General features: G+C 49.7%; 1 protein-coding gene across 2 annotated transcripts; it reads left to right on the forward strand.

Annotated features, from left to right (window-relative positions):
• Positions 1 to 202: 202 nt before the first annotated feature.
• Positions 203 to 21,286, forward strand: LOC144143930 (antimicrobial peptide microplusin-like). Of its 2 annotated transcripts, XM_077675485.1 has the most exons (5): positions 209 to 419; positions 4,622 to 4,683; positions 9,906 to 9,995; positions 10,865 to 10,891; positions 21,153 to 21,286. In XM_077675485.1, exons 1-5 carry the CDS (start codon positions 341 to 343, stop codon positions 21,246 to 21,248), a joined length of 354 nt encoding a protein of 117 aa, XP_077531611.1. In that variant the 5' UTR covers positions 209 to 340; the 3' UTR covers positions 21,249 to 21,286. The 2 variants fall into 2 exon arrangements, with proteins under 2 accessions (XP_077531612.1, XP_077531611.1); XM_077675486.1 differs by lacking the exon at positions 10,865 to 10,891 and having other exon boundaries at positions 203 to 419.
• The last annotated feature ends 6,175 nt before the right edge of the window (positions 21,287 to 27,461 follow it).

Consider the following 27,461-nt stretch of genomic DNA (forward strand, 5'->3'; position numbering starts at 1 on the left):
GTGCCTTTAAATGTATATAGGGGGTTCCCACCGTGTGTGTGCAAGCCGACACGGACTGGGGCCACTGACTGTACGTTAAGCTGTGAAAGGCTGCACTCAGTCTGTTATCGGAGATGAATCAGCTGGTGCCTGAAATCGCGTTCCGTCAGCGTTGAGCAGCACTGGAGTTTCGAAAGATAGCGCTTTCTGTAGGGGAACTTCGCTACTGTCTGCGTAAGCCGTACAGTGCGTCGACCCTTTTTGCTCACAAGTGGCTCGGAAGGGACAGCAAGTGATTATAACATACTGCTCGTCACTGGGGTGGTGGCCGTAGTCCGAAATATAGTTGCTACTTGCTCATATGGTAGCAATGAAGATTATAGCTCTCATTGTCGCTTCCTCTTTCGTGGCGATTTCGGCTTGGTATCCAGAGCTATGTGGTGAGTGCTTCAAAGTATGACGTTTTTTTTTTCTCTGTTTTTGCGGAGTTACGGATAAATGGTTTTCAAGTGTATGTTAAGAACTAGCTTTATGCGTAGTACCTACTTTAAACACACGCCTTGCGGATGTGAAATTCTCTGGTGTTTCTCCGAGGCGAGAATACTCTGTATCGACGAATGGGCCTTCGAATAAGAGCAGTGAACTTCCGCGCACGCCGCTGAAGATGCACTGAGGCGCTTGCTTTGCTCATGCGAACGTTTGAGGCTTTCTGCAAAACCATATGCTACATTTTCGTATACTATCCGGGCACTGTCAGCAGAAACCCAAAACAGGTACTGCTGCACTATTTTCTTCGAAGTGTCGCGGCTGTTGGGAAGCTAATAACGCGTACCTTATGGCATCATGTTGAATGATGCCTTTGTCATACGCCTGTATTGGCCCCTTGGAATATATTTATGCGTACACGACGCCCTAATCACTGATACGGCAAGCCTTTTCTTGCCTGCGACTAAGATATTTTGTTGTAAGCGTCTGCCAAGCACTTCTACCTACTTCATAACTGAATGCGCCAATATGGGGCTATCGTGATGCACAATACTTTACGTAAGCTTTATATAAAAAGCTAGAGTATAAGCTTGCAAATATGGGAGCTATTTTTTGTATTTTAATTATACGTGGGACCCAAAACGTGTACGCTAATTTCCAATTGTCATAAAGTTTAGTTGAAGGGGTTAATATCCATTTTGCCAAACCGTAATAGAAACCCGGGGAAGGCAGCTTTGTAAAACCACTGTCCCCCTAGAAAATTTATGCTGGTACAATTCTACACGCGCAAAGATAAGGTGGATGACTGTCCGACCGACCGACCGGCCGACCAACCAACCAGCCGACCGATTGACCAGACTGGAGTGGACTGAACTGAACTATACTGGACCAAACTTGACTGATCTAGACTTGGCTGACCGGTCTACCCTAGCTGAATAGACAGGCTGGAGTGACCGGGCTGGCTAGCCCATCGCCTAACCAAAACTACCCGGCCTGGAGACAGAATTCAGAGAACCTTTCTGCCGAAGCGTAGTCTGAATGAGCCAGGACATTTTTTTTTTCATTTTCAACCTTGAGGGCATAGAAAACGAGGATATCTTTTTTATTTCATGTATGCTTCAATATGTCTCCGGATCCATGCAGTTCACTCCTTTTTATTTGCATCTATTACAAGACCCTAAAAAGCAATTTCAGAAATTTCCCCTAAACCTTCCAGAAAGTGCTCATCTGGATTGCATGACTCATCAGTATCGCAGAATATTATTATGTTGTTCAATTCATTTCTCCTAAAAACAAGAACAATTATTTTTTTTTTTGTAAACTATACTCTCATACATGAGTATAAATCCTTGATTTATTGATTGGTTGTAGGTTTGAACGCGCCGACGCAACGCAGGACATTAGGCGCGCCGTAGTGGAGGGCTTCGGATTAATTTTGACCCCCTGGGGATCTTTAACGTACGCCGAAATCTCGTACACACGGGCGTTCTTGCTTTCATTTCCATTGGAAAAGTGGCAGCCATGGCCGGGATTCGAACCCGCGACCTCGTGCTCAACAGCACAACGCCTTAGCCCCTGAGCCAGTGGGGCGGGTGACTATAAATCCTTAAAATCTTCAATATTGTCGAACGCCCTTCCCAAAATGCTGGTCCTTGAGTTATGAAATTTCTCATCGCCTGTGTAGCCTAGGCGCGTTAAACCCCACAATCAATCAGAGTTATGAAATTTGGAGAGTGCATATATTCTTCCCGCGTATATACCCGGTAAACAAGGAACGGCGTTCATAAATTTCACTCCTTATGGTAAAACTTTCCCCTTTGCCCGTCAAGTCACCGAATTTGTTTTAACATCTAACGATTCACGCATAGGAATACTTATACTTATAAAGTAAATCAGATCCCCAATATGCACCCTTGGGATCTTACTACCAGGTGGCAAAACCACTAACGGTAGGTAACAAGAAATGTAAGCACACCTCAGTGAGACGAGCTCATTGCAACAGTTTCCGAGGCACATCAGTAGACGTGTGAACATCTTCGACAGAACTCTGTCTGGTTGGGTTTTTAAACTTGAAGAGGCAAATACCTCGGAGCCCATCCCACCATCTACGCCCACGGTCTCCGACGCGCAAGGGCAAGATTCCAGTAAGAAAAAGAAGAAAAAGAAAAAGAAGAAGACACCGTATATAACCGCTGCTTCTTGTCGTACACAGTCACCCCTGATGAAGGAGCCGAGTTGGCTCCGAAACGTTGGGACCGCTTTGAATAAACGCCCTTGGTTGGTGTATTTGCCTCTTCAAATCAGTAGACGTTCTCTAAATTGGTGCGGATGCGGCTCAATGTGGCTTTTCCGCGAAATTTTCGTTCGGAAAGGCGCGGGACTTCCTACACTGTTGAAAAACATTCTTGCCATGACGAACAGCGTGAATACGAATTATGCGCAGACCTTTTCAAACTTCCGGCCCTGGTGCCATGACTCACATGTCAACTTTCTTGAGCGGAATTATCACCTTAGGCATATTTCTGGCAAAACATGAGTACACAACAAAAATCCAAGTGTTCCTTTACTAGGAACACATTGGATTGGCTATTTTTTTTAATAAAGAAAATGCTTATGGAGAAACGGCGCCCAATGAGGCGAGATCAAAGAAAAACAGTAAAAATTTAAAGAAAAATATGACGTCTCGCGCTGTGGGTTCCAGCGGCGCCAGTAACTATGCTTCATTAGCTTAAATAGCACAGACGCAGTCAACGTCGGCCACTCGTCGAATAATTAATGGCGAAAAAAAAATCGAGGCCATTCCGGCCAGAAAAAGTGGATGACCAACGGAGCTGTAACGTCACGATCACTTGGTAACGACGGTCCCGTTGGCTTTATTGTAACTATGGTATAAACTGATCGGCATGCTCGCAACTGCAGTGATATTCCCGGATATTGCCAGGCCGCCGCCCGGGGGGGGGGGGGGGGGGGGGAGGGGGGGTGTGTTAACTGAGCCAGATCAGAGTAGAATTGCAAGCGGAACGTCTCTAACACTGAATGCTTGAAACACTTTCTTCTCGGCCCCGGCACATCCACATAGCAATCACCGACTCCGGCCGCAGGAGTTGTGCCATCTCCACTCACCCGTGGCCTGAGGATACAGTCCAAGGACCCCTAAGCACTATTTGTGTGTTACGAATCCGAAAAGAAGTGTCCAGTTGAACGCCTAAGACGCTTTGCTGCCGCCCCCCGTTGTGGAAGGACTTCGTCCTCTATCCACTTGAGACGATTTGCTTCACGATCCGCTTCCGCCTTGCCCTTTCGAATGGCTTCGATCGGTCTCCTACGAATTGCCCCGCTGCTCGTTGCTGCCGCCATCTACACGGAGAGTTGACGAAGATGGTGGGTTCCCCTGCCTGCCTGTTCGCTCACTTGGCGACGGTCATCCGCTCCCTTAATTCATGTGCGGTGTAGTGGCGTGGACGGCCACCCTTCGCTACCGCAGAGTTGAAGCGGGTGCTATGAAACGCCTCGCGCTATAGATTACCATGTGCTTCGAAGGCACACTTAGGAGTTTTGGTATGGGCCCCGAAAATTCCACGGTACTCAAGACACGTACAGTTCTCTTCAAACAGAAAGAAGAGAACATTCAGCGGGCTGCCGCTGCCTGTATGAACTGCGCTGTCGACATCTCCAGGTCACGTGGTTCATGCCATATGTGGCTACGTTTCACCGTTCGGTGGTTCGGGTAGCTAGGATAGTTCCCCATAAGACTGTTTTCGGGTTGCCCATGCGCCCCCATTCCTCCATCTAAGTTCAAGCCCGGGGAAATACACTCATACTGGTCGTGTCATACCCCACTGTTCCATCAAACGAGGCTAACAATAACCCACGGTAAGTGTCTTTACGTGACGCAATAATTACATATTTATATATGATTTGTATTTGTATGCATTCCTAGTGATTTTTATACGCGCCTTAAAGTGAAGTCCGAAACTGGGATATGAAATAAATAAATATTTCATTATACATTCCTGTATAATACACAGTATTATACATTCCTGTATAATACACAAGCCCCGGAGGCTCAGATTACCAGAGGCGGGCGGACATCTATCACTGCCACGAAGTTCGTGCCATGGGTGGCCGTATATATCTTCACTAATTTTTTTCCCAGCGATGGACATCGTGCAGCTGGGCAGTGAACTTCTGTGCATCCGGGAGGCAGCAACGGTCTGGGTAAGTAGTTTCCGAGTATTGTTGTTTTTCATCCACTAGAATAGCCTAACTTTGAATGGGTTATTTCTTCCGCTTAGACAGTTTCGGAAAGGAGGGCAGGTATCGCATTTGGTTCCATGGTTCCACGGATACCCGTACTATAAATGGGAAGGGTGCCGGCATGCGGGCGCTGTGCGACGATGTGTGGCGATGCTAGAACCTATGGGGGCTTGCAGGACGGCGTCCATGGCAATAACCACGCGGTGATCTACTATTGGGCAATAACATTCCTTGTGGATTCGGCCGAGGAAGCTCAGCTTGCCTTCTTCGAGTGTGTGCTATAATTTTATCTATCTGTAGCGGCGCCGTCGTCGTCCACAAGAAATCCCAACGAGCAAGTCGCATTTCTTTGCGAAGGTGGGTAGCCTGGTTGTTTAATGCAACTAATAGCTATAATAGTGATACACGGGTTTAGTTAGTTTAGTTTAATGGTTTAGAGCTAGCATGTCGTAAATGCGAGATCTGTGGAAACAAAAGCAGAAAATACATGCGACTTGATTAGTAGTATTACAGGATGTTTTGTGGCCCGCTGTGCAGCTTCAGTGCTTCTAGCCCCCAATATGCTTTTTTTGCAGCTTTTTTTTTTTATTTTTTGGCTAATCCCACGACAACGCGCCCACGTGTCATCTCGCATCCCGTATTTAAAAAAAATAACCAGATTTCTTCCTCGCTGTGTAGACGGAAGTGCAGCGAAGCTGGCGCTCTGGTTGGATTAGCTGTGGTTGAATTAGGACAGTGGCCCGCTCGTCACGTCACGTCTGTGACGTGAAGAGCGGGCCACTGTCCTTATGACACGCGATGGATGGGTATAGACGATGATGTTTTATTATAGCGCGGCCACGTCAATCTCAGCGCACGCTCTAGTGAGCCGCACGGGTGCCCGCCGAAAAGCGCGCGGCATTGCTCAATGTCAGGCGCGGGGGGAGACGTCGCGCGTGGGGATCAGTATTGCACGACTCGGGGAGATAGGCGGCGGCGGTGGAGAGGAGTATAAAGTGGGGCTGGAAATATACTCCCTACGTATACGTAGGGAGTATAATAATAGAGAGTATAATAATAGACGGCCATGCTTCACCGTTGCAACACACAGTGTAGGATAGCCACCTTACGAAGGCCAAGCTTACACTTATACATTTAAAGTCGGTTACAAAAATGCATCGCTGAAAAGACTTTTTTACGGGGCTATATAAGCAGCCTTGTAGCACCTTTGGAGCCACTAAGACTTTTGCTTAATTTTTATGAATTTTCTCATGCTCTGATCACACGCCGCTGAGTAAATTGTTCCCACCGGCTCGAGACCCTGGTAGCTATAAACAGCTTCGCTGTAAAATCTCCGATGGCCCCTTCCTTACCGCTTCTTATTAGTTGTGAATGCAAAAGTATTAATGTACAATTGTCGAACGCATATGTCGGTTGTGTGAAAGCCGCCTTGTTCCTCGGCACCGACAGTAGAAGAACCAGCTTCACCACCCGTCGGGCGCGCGGAGGTGCGTCAGAAGGCCGCCCTGGGTCGTTGGTGTAACAGCTGGTAACCGCAGCAGTAGTCGGCAGCTCGGCCGTGTATCCCCACCATCACATCCTTCAGCTTTTTACATCGAAGCTGTCTATGCCTAGGATCCAGCAGATGGCCTCTGGCGGCAGACCAAGCATAGACCGACAATTTTCAGGGTATGAACAAAATAAATAAATAAAAGAGGGTCCTGGGGCCTACACAAGTGTGATAAAAGATGGCTTATATTGCCGTCGCAACAATGCTTTCGCAACAATGCTTCTGGGTTTAGAGGTAAATCGTACGCTGAAGGGATCAATGTAAGCTTGGTTTTCGTAAGTTGGCCTCCCACATGGTGTGTTGCATAGTGAAACATAGCCATTTATGAAAGGAGTATGGTTACACCCGCAATTTACCCTCCACTCCACAGCCGCCCCCTCTTTCCCGAGTCGTGTGTATTCACCCAACACCAGAGAGTATTGACTTGCCGCGCGCGGCGTATGTCTCCCCCTGACATTAGTGCTCTTCGATGGCCACCTGTGTGGCACACTAGAGATTGCACCGTGACTGGTGTATCCGCGCTATAATAAAACGTCATTGTCTGTACCCACCAAACCTGTGGGCCCTTGGTCTGTGATGTAGAGATCGGGCCACTGTCCTTACAATTAAACATAGAAAACCCCAATAGAGCCAACCCCAACACTTGAAATCCCACTAGAGTGTCAGCTTCGCTAGACTTCTCTCCCCAGGATGTAAGGGCTCGAAAGTTTTCCATTTGCCTCATTTTGTTCTTCTCTTCGTTAGTGTGACTAAGAGCATTCGCCAATCACACCTTTATTCATTAATTGATGCATAACTTTAGCCATACCTATACTGTTAAAGGGACAGCGAAGTCGAAATTCAAGTTGTTGTAGATCGATAGATTAGCTCACCGAGAACACCAATAGCCCGCTCTTACGCGTAGCTTTCCGTAAAATAAGGTAGAAAATAGTGAAAATGTGAAGACCGGTGTCGCCACCACTGGCTATACCGCGCAACTTATACCGGAAGAGGTTGAAATTGCGTGTCAAATATTTTCCCAATACGCCTCCACAAGTTTATAAAAACTTGACTTGAAGTTTTTGTAATGCGATGTTTTAACGTTAAAGAAAAAAAAATAAATCATGGTAGCCCAGCTGATACATCACACGGCGCCCCCAAACACCAACAAGTTCGTTGCGGTTTTGGCGCAATATCTAGTGAAATTCTCGGCCAGATTATTTTGTGACCCTCGTGTGCTGCTCTGTGCGTAGCCAATTTTAAATATGACCTGCTGTGGGCTTTTCCTGCGGTAAAAAACACGGGAACGCTTAGCTTAAGCTAAAGTCAGCATTTCGAAGCGTGCGCAACGTCTGGCGTACACAGCGTCTTCCATGGCTGCTGCTAGATGCTGCTACTCGTCCACTCTTGTGGCCATACCGGTGAGGCGAGCTGCGCACAAGCGGTTGGTTCGACGCCAACCTTCAGCGGCCTAAAAACATTTGCGGTTTTTAGGCCGTGACAAAAAAAAAATACATTCTGTTCATCAACAAAGCGTCCATGCTGATCACGGGTGACATGAAGAAACCTTTTTATTTAGGGGTCCGGAGCAGCAAAAGACATTGGAGTTCGGGATAGCACGAATGATTTGACCTAAACTGAAGAAACCGGTTGGTACGTGGTAGCGTTGTATTCGGTTGCTTCTGTACCGCTATACATCACCGCTGGCTCGCTTGCTTCCGGTTTATCGTGACGCAAACAGCGGCTACAGCAGCCGCCGTTAGCGCCATGAAATCGCTGCGAGGGAAAGGAGGGAGGGAAATGCGTTGTTTCACTAGCGATATATATCTCACCAATTAAGGCATCTTTAAGCACCGAATGAACCCTAAAATGGCTGTGAGAAGGTAGGCTTTCGTTTGAAACCGACTAGCTGGAAGGAAGGAAGGAAGGAAGGAAGGAAGGAAGGAAGGATGTAGAAGGAAGGCAGGAAAGTTACCCTGCCTAAAGCCTAGTCTGCCATCCTGCACGTGGGAAAAAGAAAGTGGGCAAACCAGAGAAAGCAAAGAATGAAGAAAAGTTGGAGCAGACATGTATGTCCAGCGATGAAGCACTAAACGTCCAAGTTCAGTTATTGTTACTAGAGTCTTTCAGTCTATAGTCGGGTGTTTTAAGTTTGTCGCCAGTAGGAAGCGTAAGAGTTCCTTAGACTCCTTCTGAGCGGATGACAGAGAAGGCCAGTGACATAGAATCTTCTCCGAAAATGGCCGCCGAGAGTCAAGGTTCCTTAATGCTAACGACAACTTCTTTCTTTCAGGCGAGTAGCGTGGGCACTCGCATAAAACGTGGCGTATAGCCTCCGGCGTGCCGCACGTTTCACACTCCTCACTTGCTGCCATTCCTATTAAGTACGAGTAAGCATTTGTGAATGCCACTCCGAGCCAGAGACGGCAAAGAAGGGTTGCGTCACACCGTGGGAGGCTTAGTGGAAGAGGACGTTGCAGGTGCGGGTCAAGGGCACCAGTACGTGCACAGGTGAATTCTTCAATAGGCCATTGAGAGAGTGTTGCTTCCCTGGCAAGTCGGCGGAGGGCCCTAGCTGCGTCCGTCCTAGACAATGGAACGTGTACAGTCGTCGCTGTTTGATGCGCCAAACGGGAGGCAGCGTCCGCACTTTTGTTGCCGACAATGCCGCAGTGACTGGGAAGCCACTGCAGGGTGACATCATGACTCGCCTGGGCAGCATGTTCGTACTGGGTCATGCGCTGCATGGGCAGCAGGGCAGCAGCTCTTATTTTTGTCAGTAGCTGTTCATGAGGTCTCCGGCACAGCGCTGACAGAAGTGACTGAAGTGCAGGCTTCGAATCACAGAAGATCGCCCATCTCCGTCAGGAGCTTTGCTCGATGGTGTGAAGAGCGCTGCGAATGGCCGTAAGTTCTGTATCCAGGGAGGTGGTGGGATTGGATGCCTTCAGTGTCCCTTTAGGCCTAACGAGGTGCCAAGCAACGGCAAACTCACTGTATGACAAGATTCGGGTACCGGTCAACGACTTCAACGCGTAACTTTACACCTTAGGTGAGGCTGGGCCATGCCGCTTCACCCTCAGCAACCTTAGCAGCGATGATGGTGTTGCTAAGGGGCAGTCTTTTCACGACCATTTCGCTGCTACGTGTGCCGCCGCCGGCCTTTCCGCTAAGTGGGCAGTTTAATGCTCTCGAAAAAATAACTCGACTAAGTGGTATTTGGTAAAGTGTAGTGCTGGATACGAATGGTATTGACATGGACTCCTAGAAAAGTATATCGCCACGACCTGAAAAAGAGCCGCAAGTCAAACAAGCCGTAAAAGCGGTTATGGTTGGGGAAAAGCATGGTGACAAGGCGGAACGTTTCTAAACACTTAAATACCATTCTGGCGAGGAGTTCTTCAGTTTAGTTCACTGTACAAGAATATGTTTAATATTTTGAGTGTCACTTCAGCAACGCCACTTCGTTTGGACTGTCCCTTTCTACGTAAGAACATTTTGCATGGGAAATTTTTTTATGCATGACCTCCGAAATGGGAAGGGCGCATTCCATCGTTCCCTCTTAAGCTTTCATATTCTGATGTTTTCGCGCGCTAAGATGTTATAGTGTTGTTATGGATTCTTCTCAAGAAAAATTTGAAATTTCACCTCACAGCTCAACACCGACCTCGACCGCCTTGTTCGCGCGTACGAGTGTACCAATGACGTTTGTGCTTTCAACAAGATTTGTGCTGACGGAAACCTGGTGAGTGTGGTCGTATTTAAGCTGAGATTGACGGCTGAAATCTCAGAAAACTTTGATTCTTAAACGTGTTGTTTATTTACTTAAAAAGGTATTTGTTTCGCACAAATAATGCTGGGCGTAACAACCCAGCGTAACCGGAATAGCGTTTTAGGCGCAGGTCTGAGTTGTTTCGATGTGTCTTCCAAGTTCTAAAATGTGTTTTACATATTGCAAACTATTGCGGCCTCAAAAAGTTTGCCCATCATCATTTCCTTCCGAGTGAAGTGTTCTGGCCGCAAAACAAAAACAAAAACAAAAACAAAAAAACCGGTCTTTTTAATGACACGACTGATTCTCTTCATCGAGTGTAGATACGAACCCAAGTGGAGCCCATCTTTGTGGTTACACTTATCATTTCGGGGGAAAATGTGTTCCAGTACACAGAAATTTCAAACATAATATGAATGTCGGTTTTTATTGTATATGTATTATACTAAACTTTTTTTTAAATTAATATTTTAGCACTGGGAACGGAACTCCTAGATACTTCCACGTTAGACCATATGTCTTCCGAAAATATATTCTTTTTTCTTTTATTTTTACTGAGATGGAGTAAACATTTTACCCACTCACTCAGTACCGGACAAGTATTGAATGTATGCTAAAATACAGTCATAAGAATTACTTTGCCGTCGGTCCACAAAAACTGCCGTTATTAGGCGCACGACGATCCGTTTCCCGAATTCGGGCTTTGCCAGAGGTGTTACAGCGAAAAGGCTTTCCATCAACAATCCACGAGTGAATATTCCGTATCCTATATAAAAATGCATTTTTGTAGTAAAACGAAATCAACTCACCCAAACTTACCTTGCTCCGTTGGTCTTTTTCAGAGCCGCGTTCTCTTGCAATACCTGAGGGTAGGTACATCTTTTTCCTGCACCCGCTCATAACAACTGCATCATACAACTTCGTAGCAGGGCGTCTCTACAACGTGCGCCGTAGAAGAGTTCTTAGTGGGAATTAAGTTTCAGAATTATTGCCCGAGTACGCTTACGTCAAACACCATTTTAGTTTCACTACTGCAGCTATATAAAACCGCATAACTCCCTCCAAAAAACATGCCGGCAAGTCCGTGACTCACGTTTTTTGCACTGGATGTTCTGCATACAGCACAGGAAGAAAACTAAAAAAAAAAATTACGCCCACCTCCCCTCGCGGGAACCCTCCTGTGATGCGACGCTGAGGGGGGTTCAAGCGCAAGCGGCGAGCAACCGTCGACCGAAAGGACGCCGGAGAGCGGCACACCGGTTATATGCGCAGCGCGCCCGAAGGAGAGGAGACCGCGGAGAGAGAGAGTGCTGCGGCTATGACGCAACACAATCCAACACAATCCACTTTAATCCAATCTAATCCAAATCCAATCCAAGTCAAACCAAGCCAATCCAATCGAATCCAATCCAATGCCCCTCGCGAGAGAGTGTTCGCTATCGGAGAGGACAACAACGCGGACAACAACGAACGCACGCAGGAAGGACAGGGCCGCCGACAAGAGATGCTCTGAGCGTCGCATCTAAAATGCAATTAAGGTAACCTATCAAAGAAACTATTAATTTTGTTGAGGTCGCTTTCCAGTGATAAACACTTATTCCCCAATCCTACGGCTGCAGCTGTAGCTCATAGACGCAATGAACGTGCTCCGCCTGGTAATTTCCAATGTCATACTCAGACGGGACCAGAGGTAGAGCAACTGATTTGCATCCAGTGGTGTACGGAACGGCGTTCCAAGAAACAGCGTTTCTGGAACTAGTTCCTTTTTGGAGGAACGGAGGAACGGGTGGAACTGTAACGGTAACTCGTTAGGTTTATGAAGGAACGGCAGGAACGTTGTTCCTTCTGCAAACGTTGCATCGCTAAGATTTGGCTGTTTTTGATGCCAAGGCTCGAGCTGAAAAATCCACAAGTCGCTACTGTGTTTCTCTTTCTATAAGCTGGCCAAATTGTCCGCCCTACAGCGGAACGTGGTTCCTCGAAGGTCAAGGGCAGAAGAATAACCACGCAGCGGGCCGCAGCTTGTGCTTGTTTTTATGCCGGTTTAGCTAACGCAGCGGCGTTCGAGGGGTGAATAGCAATGTATGTATGTATTTATTGTTCTTTAGAAAAGGAAGATCCACCAACAGGCGTAAATTGTCTCGCCTAGGGGGCGGACACCGGAACGCCTGCTGGTAAAGGGGGGGAGGGGGAGGATAGGGAGAAAAGAATACATAGGAATAGGAGGATAGGGGAGAAGGTTGACATTACAATGTATGTAACACGCACAAGGGTCAATATAAAACACAAAAGAGAAAAAAATGGAAAAAGGGGAATAAGAGAAAACAAAGGAGTTACACATTGAGAAAACTAACATTACAGAGAAACACTACAGATATAGACAACACATGAATCTACAAAGGACAAAGCACACATGTAAAAGGGGTCACACACGCACACACACAAGTACAAAAGCTGCTTCAGCAGCAGCACTCCACCACAATCTGGACAGCTAGGCAGAGTTGTAGTGGAGTGCTCTGTGCAGCCCCGAGGCCCGCAGGTATGTACCCAGGGCCTCGAGCACTTTGTCTCGCTCCCTAGCACTGCCCGGGGGCCAAAGCAGATCCTCAAGTGGCCGCGCTCCGCGAAGCACGACCAGCAGCTCTGCCCGCCATGCCGCAAACTTGGGGCACTCGTATAGTACGTGCGGCAGGGACTGCACGGGCGCTCGGCAGTGGGTGCAGGCGGGGCTGGTCGCCCGCCCCAGACGGTGCTTCCGCTCCGCCGTCCACACGTCCCCCACGCGGAGGCGCAGGATGGCCGAGCGCAGTCGTCGAGGCAGGCGTGAGGCCCGCACAGGCGGCAGGCCCCCTCCGACACGCAGCCGCGGGTCCGGATGCCTGGTCCGGATGTGTCGCTGGATGAGCAGGCGGGCGTCGTCCGCTGCCGCCTGAGCCACCATGTCCGACGGAGGCAGCGCGTGTGCCCCGGCGGCCAGCTCGTCCGCACGCTCGTTGCCATCCAGACCAATGTGGGCGGGGACCCACTGCAGGCACAGTTGAGTGCCCCGGTCCGCCAGCTGTGCCGCCTTCTCCCGGATGCCACGCACCAACAGGGAGTGCGAGTCTCCGTCCTGAAGACGCATCAGGGCCACTCGGGAGTCGCACAGCAGGGCGCAGCGCTCGGGCAAGGGCTCCGTCTCCAGCAGCAGGTCCAGGCCCAGTCCGACCCCCACCAGCTCAGCCGGGGCCGAAGAAGAGGCATAGGACAGCCGCGCCTGTCGGGTGGCCTCTCCCAGCACGGCGGCCGCTGCGGCCGACCCCTGCTGCTGCCGCACCGAGCCATGTGTGTATACTAGGGCGTGGCCGTCTAGGTCGCCCCAGACGACACCCCGGGCCAGCTGCAGTTGCCCGCAGTGGGGTGTCCGCCGCTTGCTTTGCAGCCCCGGAAGGTCCAGCCGCACGTCAGCTGCCAGAACAGGAGCGGGGCCACGAGGTCCCGCGTCCACAGGGCCCACCACCTCCTCGTAGAGCATCAGCATGCGCCCCATGCGCGAGTGGTGGTGGCTCTTCAGCCGCCGCAGCAGCGGACCGCCCCCCTCGGCGCGTCTCAGCCGGTCAATCTGGCCAAGTGCCCGCAAGTCAGCTGTCATCTCTAGGGTCCACGCCCCCGCCTCGGCCAGCGTCTTCTCGCACGGCGAGCTCTGGGGCAGGCCGAGGCAAGCGCGGACCCCCTTGCGGTGGTCTCCCTCCAGCTGCCGCCAGATGGGTTTCCGCAGGGTCACCAGTGGGAGCGCGTACATAAGGAGACCCACCGCCGAGGCACTGTACAGCCGGAGGGCCGTCCGCTGCGAGCAGCCGCTGTCCCGGGCCACCATCTTGCGCACTGCCGTGGTGGCCAGCTGCGCCCTGGCTCGGAGCTCCTCGGCCGCCTGCCGGAAGTTCAGTCGGTGGTCCAGGGTGAGCCCCAGGTACCGCACCCTGGTCCTCCACTGGAGCTCCTCGCCATCGATGGTCAGGCGCCGGGTCCACCCACGGGCGGCGGCGTCCGGATGCACCAGCATGGCGTCGGTCTTTGTCGCCGACAGCTGTAGGCCGACGCCCGCCAGCTTGGCACGGACTGCGCCCATGGTCGCCTGCAGGTGCTGCACAATGGCTCGGAAAAATGCTTTTCACATTTCATCGTTTGTCTAGGGAGGCCAGGATGCGCGTCCAGCCGATAGAATGTTCCCTGCCGTGGAAAGGCAGTTCAAGTCCGAGCGGCGCTGCAGGTCCCTCGTGAAACCACCGTATCTGTATATTTTCAGGGCAATTACAGCATTAGTGCGCGCAAGGCGCGGGTGCGTTGTTGTCGGGGGAATTGCGCTCGCTGTGAGGTCATTCGAAGGATCACCGACTATCAATAGAGCCATGGGCGCGCCGCAGTATGTCGGGATGTTGTACTGCTCGATGTTACCGAGTACGCGCGCAGTTCGTCACGGCGCGGTCTATCGCCGACCTGGCGGGAATGGCTAGACGGGAGTGCCAGGTCCGCACGCGTCGTGTTGACAAAGGACAGTAATTTCGTCATTGTTGGGCATAATTCCGTCGCACGCCGTATGGACAGTACCTGAGAGAGGCCGCCCGAAGGTCGACGGCCTGCGTTCAGAGTTGCTTTAGTTGGTCAGTTTCACCCTCTGTTATACGTGTGCTTTGATGAATACCTGGGAGTGAGAGTGAGAGTGTGTATAACGCGATTGTTCGTGTACAAATCTGTGGGTTTTGTTTACCTGGCCAATCAGCGGCCCAGTGCGTGTTAGTAGTATAGGTCCTCGAGGCGTGGTTTTGTGTAATAAAACCGAAGTGTTTGGTGTTCTAGGAGAGTCAGAGCGGGAGCTAGGAAGTCGATTTAGGGAAGCTTGAGTCCGGTCAGGGTACCGAACGAGAGTGAACGAGCAGCCCCTCGTGAGATAGATATGTTTAGCTGAGATAGTTTAAGCATTTCTCTGTTTTTTATGTGAACCTAGAATATAAGGGGCGCAGTTACACATGTCTGGAGTTTGCCCGGTGCTCCCTGAAAAAAATCGTCTAGGCGCGTTTCTTTGGATTCTTTTTATCTCCAGATAATCTGCTGCCGGCGGTGTTCATATTGGTACAATATACGTAGTTCGATGTGAGTTTTAATTTTCTCCCTTTATTTCGCCTCAGGATTATACGACACCGTATTTTAATGTTTAAAAATGAAATGTAACGTTTATGTAACGACTCGTTCCAATGTTCGAAGTGGAACTGGAACGCGTTTCTTTCGCAATAAAGGAACTTTAACGGGAACTCCTTTCAAAATTCGGAAGGAACGAGGAACGAGCTTTCGTTACTGTTTCCATCTAGCAAGGCTAGACCTGTGTGCACTTTAATACCACCGCCACTGCCAACCCTTCCCAAAATGTACCTGGTATCTAATGAAGGAACGCAGATGCGGATTCTTTGATGTCATGTTTGCGGCTATATTGCAGGTGCAGTTTAACTGTAGTAGTCGTTCATTGCACTTTTAGTGTAAGTCTAGAGCTTTAGTTTATCGTCTATGTGCGGCAGAATGAAAAATAAAACGTCATGCGCGTTCCGCGTCCACCGCATCAATAGCCGCAATGAAGCCGCAATGGCTAGTAATGTGTTTCCTTTCTACCTCAGACTGACTAATTTTGATTTGCCCTCATTGCTGGCTTGATATTGATTTATTCTTTATTGACGCGCATGTTGTAGAGGTTCAGTATGCCAACCATCCTCTAAGGTTAGCCCTCAGGATTTTCTTACGTGTCGTAAGAGCCGACGCCAGCCAATCGGCAGGAAGGATGGTGCGAGAGGAAGCGGTACTTGAACCATTTGATTGATTGCTTGTAGGGTTTAACGCGCCGACGCAGCGCAGGGGATGAGGCACGCCGTAGTGGAGGGATCCGGATTAATTTTGACCACCTGGGGATCTTTAACGTGCGCCGAAATCTCGTACACACGGCAGTTTTTGCTTCTCGCCTCCATCAGAAAAGCGGCCGCAGAGGCCGGGAATCGAACCGGCGACTTGAACCGTCTTATCTCGCGAGAAAAAATACGGGTAAATCCACCAGAACTAACGACGTACGCATTGTATATTTTAGTTTTGTGGGGCACTTAGACAGTGTCTACACTTCACGTCGGTGTTCCTTAAAAGGATACCGAAGGCAAACTAAACTCTGTTTTGATACGAAAACGGTTCTTTTACAGCTTCCTCGAAGCTGGTACAAAACACGAAAGGTGCTTTGTAAACTTAAAGTTAGAATACGGCAGCGAGTACTCCGTCCCGTTTCCTTTGTGTCTTTGCGGCATAGTTTGGGTCGGGACAAACGCGGTCGTGGCCGCAATCCTTCCTATAGCTTCAGCATCAAACAAGGCTGAAGAAACTTCCCAGTGGCATATTCTTCGAGTTTGCAATCTTGCTCATGGTTTTTCTTGTTCGGAAACATGTAAAAACCTCCGCAAGTCAGCCTTCAAGCCTTGTGACGTGCGTGACTGGACTTGACGCAGCATGACGCAGCGTGACGTGACGCGACGCGCAGAAACGGCAAGATTGCTACAGGGAGGGTCACTGGCATGAAATGTTTCTGTTATGGGCAAGGCGGCTGATACAAGACGTGACAAACCCGACCGGAAGAGATGTCACGCGCGGAAGGGATATCGCAGGAACAAACGTAAACAAACGGGATGTCACATGCGGCGAATGCTCAGTGGCATAACTATTGGCGCCGGTGCAGTGCAGGAAAGCTGCAGTGTGTGCGAAGTTACTAAGTTCTGTAGATAAGAAGACAAAACAACGGTTGGAGCTGGATGTGCTCCCTTCGCCTTTCCAGATTATGGCGTACAAGGCAGATTTCTACAAAAAGACTCTTAAAAACTTCAGTGCCCTTACACGCTGTGAAGAAGGATGACCAGCAAAGCTGTGGTGCCGAGCCTCAATGTGAGCGACAATATGCTTTGACCGGGTCGTACTCGAAGGGTGCACGAAACAAAACACGTTTGTTTGTAATTTGGGATTGAGCATACTTCCTGGTTAGTTACCTGATTTAAACCTTGACGAACTAGAGTTTTATTCCCGGAAACAAACACGGGGCTTTCCGATTCCCTCACGAAGAGACACATATATTGGCAACAGACGAGGATTCCACAATATTTCGCAACTTCACTAGGAACCATGTTATTTTGAAGTGTTAAAAGAACTCAGCGTAATATTAGAGTCCTCTTAGTGGCTGATTATCATATAATTTATTTCGGAATAGTTTCAATAAAACACGAGTTCGAGCCACTTCGTGTAATGATACTCCCCCCGAAGTTGGACGTGCTTCACCGTGCAACACGGGTTGTGGAAAAGCCATCTTACAAAAATCAAGCCTGCAACGATACCTTTGAAGTTGGCTTCACCTCTAAATCTGTATGCATTGCTGGGACGACATCTTTCAGGAAAAAATAGTCCGTGATATATTAATATTAAAGGCCCTATGAGTATTTTTTTTTAAATCTGTGTTTTTTTCGCACGCTGAAGGGATAGCGCACAGTTTTACTATCCCGAGGATTTGAGTGGGCGCCGCAACGCGGAGCTACGCTCGCGTGCGATTCTTGTCTAAATCGCTCTCTTGCCAGAGACGATCTGCTGGATCGTAGCCATACCTCGTAGCCTTGCTGTAACAACACAACAACACTGCCAACACCTCCGGCACTCATTGCACACGCTTCCGCCACCCCAAACTTCCCCATCTACTGCAAAAGTACGCACCCTCCGGAAAATCCAGATGAACGCCCCGTCACTCCGGCGCGTCTCCATATCCACCGTTATCGCTCAGACCCACTCTGTCCCAACTACCCGCCTCCACACGCAAACGTTGAGCACATCCTTTTCTCTTGCACCACCACCCAATGGTCCCCTCTATTACCTTCGCCCCCCTCCCCCCGATTGGCGGGTGTGGCTGACGTCGGCGGCTCTCGCCGACCAGCTGACCATGCGAAGAGTACCAGTAGATCTTAATCTGACCGTAAATAAGGTACATTTCTCTTTGTGCCTGCCTCTCTGCATTCGTGCGTGCGTGCGTGCGTGTGTGCACGCATGCGTGCGTGCGTGTGTGTGCATGCGCGTGCGCGCGCCCGTGCGAGCGTGTGTTGTGTGTGGGTTGTATGTGCGCGTGCGTGTGCATGTGCGTCCGCCCGGCCGTCCGTCCGTTCGCTTGTCAATGGAACATGTCGTCGCACTCCTGTACGAGGACTGCGCTTACCTTGTCCTGAATTATTTGGCTACAGAGGACTCAACCCAGCACCGGGTATGTACAATGTATGCGGCTGAAAGCTCGGACCAAGGCTCGGATCCCAATAAAACGATTTCGTGTTCGACGTGGGGAATTGAGGAAAGTTAATACTGTCTTGGATGACGTACAGGGCGAGTTGATTGCCTGGGCTTTCTGGCGCCTCTGCCTAGTGGCGGATGTTGAGGCGTTGTGTTTGTTCGCAGCGCATCTCTGGATTGTTTTGAGGTCGAATAAAATACACACACCAAACTACCAAGGGCGTTGTGTGCCACCAGGCTTCAATGCTTTTTTTGGGAAGCGTACTTAGGTGGGGGATATTTGCATTCTGTTTTGCATGTTTCTCGGTCAATCTGAATGTGCAGTCGTTTGCTACATTGGCCTGGTACTCATCGGGCCAGATGGGCAAGTCACTTCGCATTACATTCAACAGCTGGCGCCGACGGCACGCGTAGACACTTCCCGATCAGTCGAACAGATGACGGAGCAAGCATAAATGTTTCGCTATGCAACTCGCCTCACGCTTCCACCAAAGCGGGCCGAAAAAAAATTACGTTGCGCGCACTGAAAGACAACAAACGGTGTACGAACGCCGTTCGTACAGTCGAGCCTCGTTATAACGAAGTTGTATCGGGGCAGCAAATTAGTTCGTTGTAACCAATACTCGTTGTAACAGTACAGGTAAAAACCGGCTATAACAAATCGACAATCTGGATGGCGCAAAACTACTTGTTAGAAAAATGCATTTTTTAAAGGCTTCGAACCCACTTTAAACAAAGTAACCGTCCCCTTTCACCTTGTTGCATTTCAAGCTCAATGAACCGGAGCACGAGTGCGTGAAATTACGACAGAACAGAGTTCACGTGACAAAGCAGGACTGCGTACTCATTTATTTGATGAAGGATGTGATCTTCGTCTGGTGGCTACCCACAGCACTGAGCAGGATGGAGTTTTCCACAGTGCCAACGAACAAAAAAGCCTTTATACTTCTGCAGTTTCGGACTACAGGGGTCTGTCGAAGTAACTTCTCAGCCTCCTAATAAAATATCTCATGGTTACATCCGATATCGCACGCGGCTGTCGCGGTTTCAGTTTCGTTATTAAAGAATAAGTGTAATAGAAATGAGGCGTGATCAACCAAAGTTTGTATTTAGTTTACTATAGCGGATTATTTGCTATATCAGTGTTCATTATAACGAGGTTCAACAGTATATTAAGAATCACGCCAGTGCGGGAACGGTGACTGGGAAGAATGGAGTCTCACGGTGAATCAAAACCTAAACGCGCATTTTGTAGACGCTGCAGCAAGTGGGCAAACCTTGAACCAACGAAATGTGCAGTCACGCGTGCCAGTACGTATAGGTTCTATGCTTCCATAGGCTGCTGAACCGCGTCACGTAGTCACCACGAGATACGAAATGGAATCGAACTTCCGACTATGTACAGCTTACGAACGGAAAAATTGATATAAGGACACATTAGAGGGTTTAGGAAGGATGCTGCTGTCCAGGTGGTGTGAAATGGAGCTCATGCTCGCTGATCAAATATTAGACGGCTGACGAACTCATAACGCTGTTGGCCCCAGCTGAACAAGGAATATATTCACCGGGTAAGGAATGCAAAGAGAGGCACAACCACTCGGTTTTGCGGGATTCCTAAAATTTCCGCAAGATTAAATTGGTCTCCAACTGGCTGCCTCTACATGATGTCAGGCAGCCCCAGTTGCGACCCATAAGCTAACGTAAACACAGAAGCCGAGTGGTAGTAGGTCAACATGGTTAAAGACACAGGTCCCGGCAGTGGCAGTCACTGCAGGGATTAACAATAACAGGTCAATCTCCCTGAATTAGAGGGGTGCGCGCTCATATTTCAGGACGAAAAAGAAATAGCAGACAGCCTCACTCCGCCGTTTCTCTCGATCAAATTACCATCGTTCAGGATCTCTCGGCGGAGGAAAACATATATCAGGAAAACAAATAAAAAATCACTGTGTTGGGCCAAATGGTCATAGTCAGAACTGGATCTAACGAAACTCGATCTTACGAATTTCCTGGTGTAACGAACAAATTCGGATTTTCGGATTCCCCTCAGGTGCATACGGCTCAATGCTTTTATGAACTCAAACTTCCGGAATGCATTCCGCGCCATCCCCGATTTCACGAAGTATTTCATCAAAACGCCATGAAGATTACTCCGCCGCGTTAGAAAAAACAACAAAACAACGCGGAATGTAGTATTGTTTTTACGGAGCTCTACGCCAAATGCTAACGAAGCGCACGCAGGCGCCAAACGCAGTTTTTTTTTGCCTGGAAATAAATTCGTTTCCTTAGAACACCTAGCGGTTTATTGTTATTATTTTCACCATGGACATATAGCGCACTACTAAATTACCTCCCAGGGCAATGCCACGACCGCCGACATTACGATGGCATGGCGGGATGCGCCTCCCTTTAGACATCGAGTTTATGGAATCAACTGTTCGTAAAATAGCGGTCCAGATTTTACGAAGTTCTTGATTTGACGAAATATTTCGCCGTTCCCGCTGACTTCATTAGACCGGGTTTTCACTGTATACACAAAATGAAAAAAAAAGGGGGGGAGCGTGCATGTCGAACGTATGTAGTAAGCATAAAAAAGACCCTGGGGTCGCTATCGAACGAGAGCTCAGAACGAAGGGTAAGTGAGTGGGATGCGCTTATATAAGACGCAATAATGAACGCTATACATTGCGGGTGCTTAATAAAACTACGAAGACCAATAGGGAAAGCGGCATCCAGCCAGACGGGGTTCAATTTCTTCAACATATTGAGGCAGTTGTGTGACACGCGCTCTGTTCTGTTGTTTGCTTTTTCCAGACCTGGTCCGTGGACAAGTTCTGGAGGGAAGCTGAAAAATGCGTCAAGGTTTTCCCTTTTGACCAAGAATACAACGATACACTTCCACGAAAGTAACAACAAAAATAAATTTAAATGTGAACCTAACATAACAAGTTTGGGCAAGTTGGAGTACAACCATAATGAGGAAGCGAATTTAGTGAGTTCCACTATGCTGGAGGCAGCGAGCACTCAGAAAACAAGGAACACGAAAAAGTTGCAGTTCTATGTTTACGTCAGTCATGTGAGACACGACAGCGTAACTTTGTCGTCGAGGGAGCGTGTCGTAAGGCAGCTGCTGCATTCATTATGCACGATCCCTTACGTGGTAGGGGTCAACTGAGAGAGCAAAACAAGCAGCAATAATTTTACACGCCGCGGCACACGAAAACAATGACTCATGGTCGTGAGCTGCAACCCCCACTGCGCAAGTACATGCTCAAATCACCTTCTTCTCCGCCGTGCTAACACTGTCGTAAGGTCTACTGGCACGCCTTGTACTCCTCTGAGTCCCCGCACTCCTGTTATCGCTGCGCCAGATTCCAGCTGCATCCGTCCGCTTGCTTCTCGCTGCCACCGTCATCGTTTCCGGTTAGGTGTAATGACGTCGTTTATGCCTACACGGTAGCTTTGAATGTCTAGTGCCTACAGAAAACCGCTCAATGAGCTTATTAGGGTAACCGAATTAAAGGTTGGGATGACACAGGTGCCATGTATAGCACCCGGAAGGTAATTACAAAGACGCTTGTCAACTAGGAAGACAGTTGCCAAGGTGGAACTCACACACGCAATAAAATCAGATAAAAACCGCGGCAAGTAATCACACGCGTCGTCTTGCAATCACGATTTTTTTTTCGGAAAGGACACTTGGGACATTTAGGCTCTTTATTACTCACTGAGCAATGGATGGGGCGTGCCGGCGGAATTTTCGCTTTGATCCTGTAATACAGCGAAGAACAGGTGTCGATTCCACAGAGCAGGGGATAGAATACTACAGAAAGAGAGAGAGAGAGAGAGAGAGAGAGAGAGAGAGAGAGAGAGAGAGAGAGAGAGAGAGAGAGAGAGAGAGAGAGAGAGAGAGAGAGAGAGAGAAGTTGAAGCGTGGCTCGCCACCTGCCTCGGCCTACTCGGCGGTTCAGTCGCACGCCGTTTCTACGGGTCCCGTTGCTTCCGTCAACGCACGCACGGGCTGTAGAATCAAGTGCGCGGCCGGTACAGGGTGGCCAAAGAGGAAGGAATGGGAACGACGGCGACGAAGTGCCGATACTGGCGGACAACAAAAAGAGTGACAGGCAGCCAATACTGCCGCTCAAGCGAGCAAACGTGACCACTGAAATGCTTAGAGCTCCAAGAACGGTTGGCACGGTGTTCGAGAGACCTGCAGGAAACGCCGGGTTGCTGACTTCTGAAGCCCAATCAAGGCGTGTACAGCGGACGATCCCTAAGTTCACGAAGGGTAGGGACGAGATGCTCAAGCATTCTTAAGATCCACCCATAGATCTACAATTAATTTCCTATTCTGCAAGCTTTGGGGATTTCCTTTTGTGTCCCATGACAGCAGTTTTGCTTCTGACCAGGGCTGTGCAGCCGTAGTGACGGCCATTTTGTGCGGTGACAAGCAGGGCCGTACCCAGAGGGGGGGTTTGGGGGTTCAAACCCCTCCCGAAATCTTTTCCAGGCAGCACGTAAACAATACTTACTCTTGCTTTCAGCAAAACTACCCCCTTCCCTAAATTCATAACACCCCCCGAAAAAAATTTCTGGGTACGGCCCTGGTGACAAGTACATTAGCCAGGCGAGAAGAGGTTTCCACGTTCGCTTGGGAGAGCCCGCTTGCACTTTGAAAGGCATGCTTTGTCGCCCCTTTCCCTCAATTTCCGTTAGTACTGATGAGAACCAGAGATCAAAAGCACAAGTGTTGTGACGAGACGGAAAAATTAGCGCACCTGAGAAACCGCAGAAGTTCATATACAGAATAATAAAAACCAATGATAATTGTTTATACAACCGCCAATCACACGGCAGAGGCTGAAGTATCCTTGCAGAGGCGGTTTCTCGATGCTTATCGGGAGTCTGCAAGGAGTAGTCGCCGATGTTTCCTGATTGCCGTGCAAGAGTGTACTGCCGCGGAGTTTCTCTGGGGGCAGGTGGAAACCGAGTGCTAGGAGTGACCTATGATCAGGAATATTGCCGGCGACGCCATTCGGCCTGCAGTATGCCCCTTGCTTCGCAAATGACGATGCGGTTCGCTCGCAAAGCTTGTTCAAGGGTTGAGTGAGGAAGAAGCGCTCGCGAGTATCAATGAGGGCGGGCCGTTGGTGTACAAAGTGGACAGTTCCAGGTCAACCACAATATCACCTTGCGTGGTGCTGCCGAGGTCGCTGGACAGCCCAGTGCTCTATCCATACAGCGGCACGAAAGAGTCAGGGCCGACAAACTGATGGACGTACCCTGTCGGTGCTCGATGATACTCGACGCTTGCTCTGGGACGGCATTCGCGAGAACAAATCCCTCGCGAGACGGGAAGGCACCTGCGTAGTCGCCGCTCATTCCAGACATCGCTTTCTGTGTTGCCAGCTTGTGGTGCACGGATCTCGTGCTGTCAACCGAAAGTTACGTGCTCTGGCTGGGCGTGAAGTTTGGCATCGGGAGTTGACGGACCACTCAGACCTCTCTGCCAAGGCTCAGCGAGATGTAGGTTGGGGAGCAGTGACGCGTGAGCACAGATTGTGGGACGGCACTGAGCCTCCGTGGTTTCACGGTGCTGCATAATGAGCATCTTTTCTGGATATCCGCCTACGAGGAGATCACAGGGCACGTGAAGCTCCACCTTTGGTGTGGCAGGGTCCTCCAGCGGAGCATTAAGGTTGCGCAGGAGTCTTCCAATTTCCGGCAGTACAATTAAGGCGGTGGTGGCGGCGGAGTTTAATTTTGCTGAAGGCGGCAGCGATACTGTATACGACGGGGTAACTGGGCACGAGCCACGACAGGCAGCGTATAACTTGGGGCATTGCCTGCGGGATCAAGTAGCACGGACGTATCCCAGGCCTGGCGTGCTTCCAAGCCGCTGTACTCTCAAACGCGGGACCCCTTGCACCACCAATCCCAAGTTCCGGCACCAGCGTGTTGTAGAAGCAAGGGCGCCGGTAGCCCGATCCCTGCGGTGGCAAAGAACAACTGCCCGAGGTCGAGGGGAGAGGAGCGAGTTGCGCGCTTGCGCTCCCGCAATCGTTCGAGCCTCGTTTCTTCTTTTTTTTACGGAATTTAACACTAATTGGCATTACAGTTTAGGAATCGGGATATTCCTTGCCATGCAGGATCAATCCGCACTGCCTTGAGGGGAGGCTTGAGCGTATGATAAAGTTTTTAGATGCGGAGCATCTTATAGCGGTGGCCTGTCCCTCGTCGGCATCGGCGCCGTCCGCACTCACACTGCGCATGCGCAACTCTCCTCCTTACACCCACAGCTCCACGATACTACACTATAAAAAAAAAAGAAATAGTTAGCGGCGCCCGGTTTCGATCCCACGACTCTCTGGCCGCAACGGGAGGTACGCGGTGCTCCGGGACAGGAGCAAGTGCTACGAACGCGCCTTATGTCCTTGACTCATTCAAACTACGTCAAGAAGCTACTGATACAACGAAGGCACGCGAAGCTGAACGTCAACGGAAACGACGAACTGAAAACTTAAGAGGGGGATGCTGAATTTCCCGTGGGAAAGCTGTGGCGGGAAGCACCACGCGCCTTGCAGCTCAACCAGCCCCGTCCGCAGCGCCTCTGATGCTGATTGTGGCAGGATGCCCCTAGGGATTGGCCAACCAAAGAATCCACCACGAGATAGGTTCGCGTTCAACAACCGTCGTCATCTTCCCGTAGGGGAACCGCCGAAGAAGAAGAAGAACGAGAAGACAAAGCTGCGAAGAGGAGGGCGTGTACATTGCTCTCAGCCGGTGCACCAATGTCAACAACCTTTACCTCACCAAAGCTGACGGAGACTACCGATTCTACCACAGAGACAACATCGACAAGAACATGATGGACGAGTTTCGGCGCCTCGAGAACCACCGCCTACTCACCGTAACACAACAGCACTTGCGTGCCTTTGCCACCGGTGTGGACCCGGACGCGGAATTCCCTCTGGCGCTAGTAAAAACCAGATCACTCAACATAACGGCAACACAATGGAACCACACGGAACCGCCACGATGCTTCGCATCCTCATCAGGGTTCCCCACGGGAAGATGGTGTAATTTTTTTCATCATCATCATCATTGCCATGCAGGATAATCCTGTCTAGTTACAGAGACGTAGTTCCGTTAAGCACCCTAGAGCAAGAAGGAAATTTGCATAAAACGGTAACAATCGGTCATTGAGATGTTGCAGGTGAACTTGAGTTTAAAACAAACAGTTGTAATAGCTAAACGTACACTCGTGTAAACTGGAAAAAATAGTGCGCGGAGAAAGATACTAGTAGCCCATCATTAAGCAAAACGTCGCAGTAAATGCATAATAGGCGACTAAAGCCCTTTGTTACCCGAACAAAAACAGGTAAAAGATAAATTTACAGGCCCTTCTTGCTGTTGTTTGGGAGGCATGCAGATATAGCTTTGAATAGCCTTAGTACAAGCAGTATTGACCCGCTTTTCCTTCTTTTAGAATCAACATTGCGCTGCTTTGCGTCACTTTGGGTCTCTCACCAGGCCGAGTGCATTTATACGTTTTATTACAGCAGCGTGGCTAGATTGTGTGCTTTCGCAGGGCGCGGCGAAGTGGGAGGAACCTTAGCAGACGACGCGCAGCTATCTCCGCCCCTGGCACTGGCTGCGCATTTGCCGCAAGACGATTCCCGTAGCCCCCTCGTACTTTGTGTTAGTGGCCGCGCCTGTACACGCGGCTACAAAGTAAATAGGACCAAGCGAGCAGTGCGCAAGAACTATGAGCGCGACACCTTCCGGCCTAGCGTCTGCTGCGAGGTAGCTGAGTGCGCATGCACTTCCTTCGTTAGACGCTACGTGTAAATTTTCTAGATTCCGGACGCACCGCTTCGTTTCCCTTGAAAGTAGAACCCGTCAGCCTCCTACGCGGCAAGACGAGCAAGTTGCTTGATTCCCGGCAGCGTGACGCACGCACTGAAGCCAGTAACGGTCCCGTTCAGCTCCCAGATATGTTCGTCAGGCGCTCTTTTAATGCGTCAGCAATCTTCGCCGAGTACCCTATAGCACCAACGGTGTAACGCCCCTCATCTGAACAAAAATGCATAATTGGTGATGTTAACCCATGTAATCGGTTTAATAGTTTAGAGATAAAAGGTCGAATGGAACTTGAAAACATAAGTACACAAGTACAAGATATAACTATATGCAAAGAAAAAAACATCAAATGTTTCTTTTATACACCGCTTATACGAGGAAGGCAAAAACAAAAGCCCATCCGCGAAAAAAAAAAAAAAATTTGGCGCAGCTTGCACTCGCGGTGCAAGGCTGGAGAAACTGAATAGCAAACTTCCGCAATAAAAAAAAAAACAAAACAAAAAAAGAAACAGCAGAGCTGGCGGCCCGGCTGTGAAGACCCGGCTGTTCTATCATCAGCAGCAGCAGCCGACTAGGTCCCCTGCAGGCCGAAGGCCTCCCCCACCGACCTCCAACCGCTCCTGCCCCGCGACCCTCGAGTCCAATCTTTGCCTCCGAAATTCCTTATTTCGTCCCTCCTTCGAGCAATCGGCCTTCCTCTTTTTCTAGACCCGTCTCTCGGTGTCCACTGAGTCACCCTGGTAGTCCACCGATTGTCATTTCGCCTAATTACGTGGTCAGCCGAAGACCATTTCTTTTTCTTTATTTTAATTTTATCTTCTGCTCTAGTTTGCTCTCTGATCCAGGAAGCTCGTTTCCTGCCTCTAAGTGTTACTCCGATCATTATTTGCTCCATGGTACATTGAGCCGACCTAAGTTTGCTCTCTCGCTGTTTAGCAAGGCGCCAAGTTTCAGCTCCATCGTCTTCACCTCACATTTCTTTCTGAACTTGCCGCTGAAAGTTCTCCATGACTGGCGGGCCCGAATGGTTTCGTCTGCAGGCTGACACGTGCGTGTTGTGTGACAATGCTAAGGCCACGACCGCCCTCTTGATGTGGGATGGCGAAGTGCAACCGAACGAGGCCTAGACAGACCTACCGCCATGGATCCAAGAAGCAGTGCGCAGTTATGACAAGGAAACCCAACTATCAGCCGTCCAGCAGGTCCTGGCGGCCCTCGGAAAGCAACACCGGGGCGAAAGCTGCGGGGCGGCGCCCTCCC

The sequence above is a fragment of the Haemaphysalis longicornis genome, unplaced genomic scaffold, assembly GCF_048455015.1.
Source record: "Haemaphysalis longicornis isolate Haplotype H1 unplaced genomic scaffold, Haemaphysalis longicornis Haplotype H1 scaffold_1, whole genome shotgun sequence".
Taxonomy (NCBI): Eukaryota; Metazoa; Arthropoda; class Arachnida; order Ixodida; family Ixodidae; genus Haemaphysalis; species Haemaphysalis longicornis.

What these genes read in the sequence shown, in the direction of transcription:
- LOC144143930 (XM_077675485.1), top strand. Translation starts at nt 341, where the DNA reads ATGGTAGCAATGAAGATTATAGCTCTCATTGTCGCTTCCTCTTTCGTG. An exon ending in GGGAGGCAGCAACGGTCTGG is followed by an intron (nt 4,684 to 9,905) that starts GTAAGTAGTTTC and finishes TTCACCTCACAG; the next exon opens with CTCAACACCGACCTCGACCG. An exon ending in TTTGTGCTGACGGAAACCTG is followed by an intron (nt 9,996 to 10,864) that starts GTGAGTGTGGTC and finishes GGTCTTTTTCAG; the next exon opens with AGCCGCGTTCTCTTGCAATA.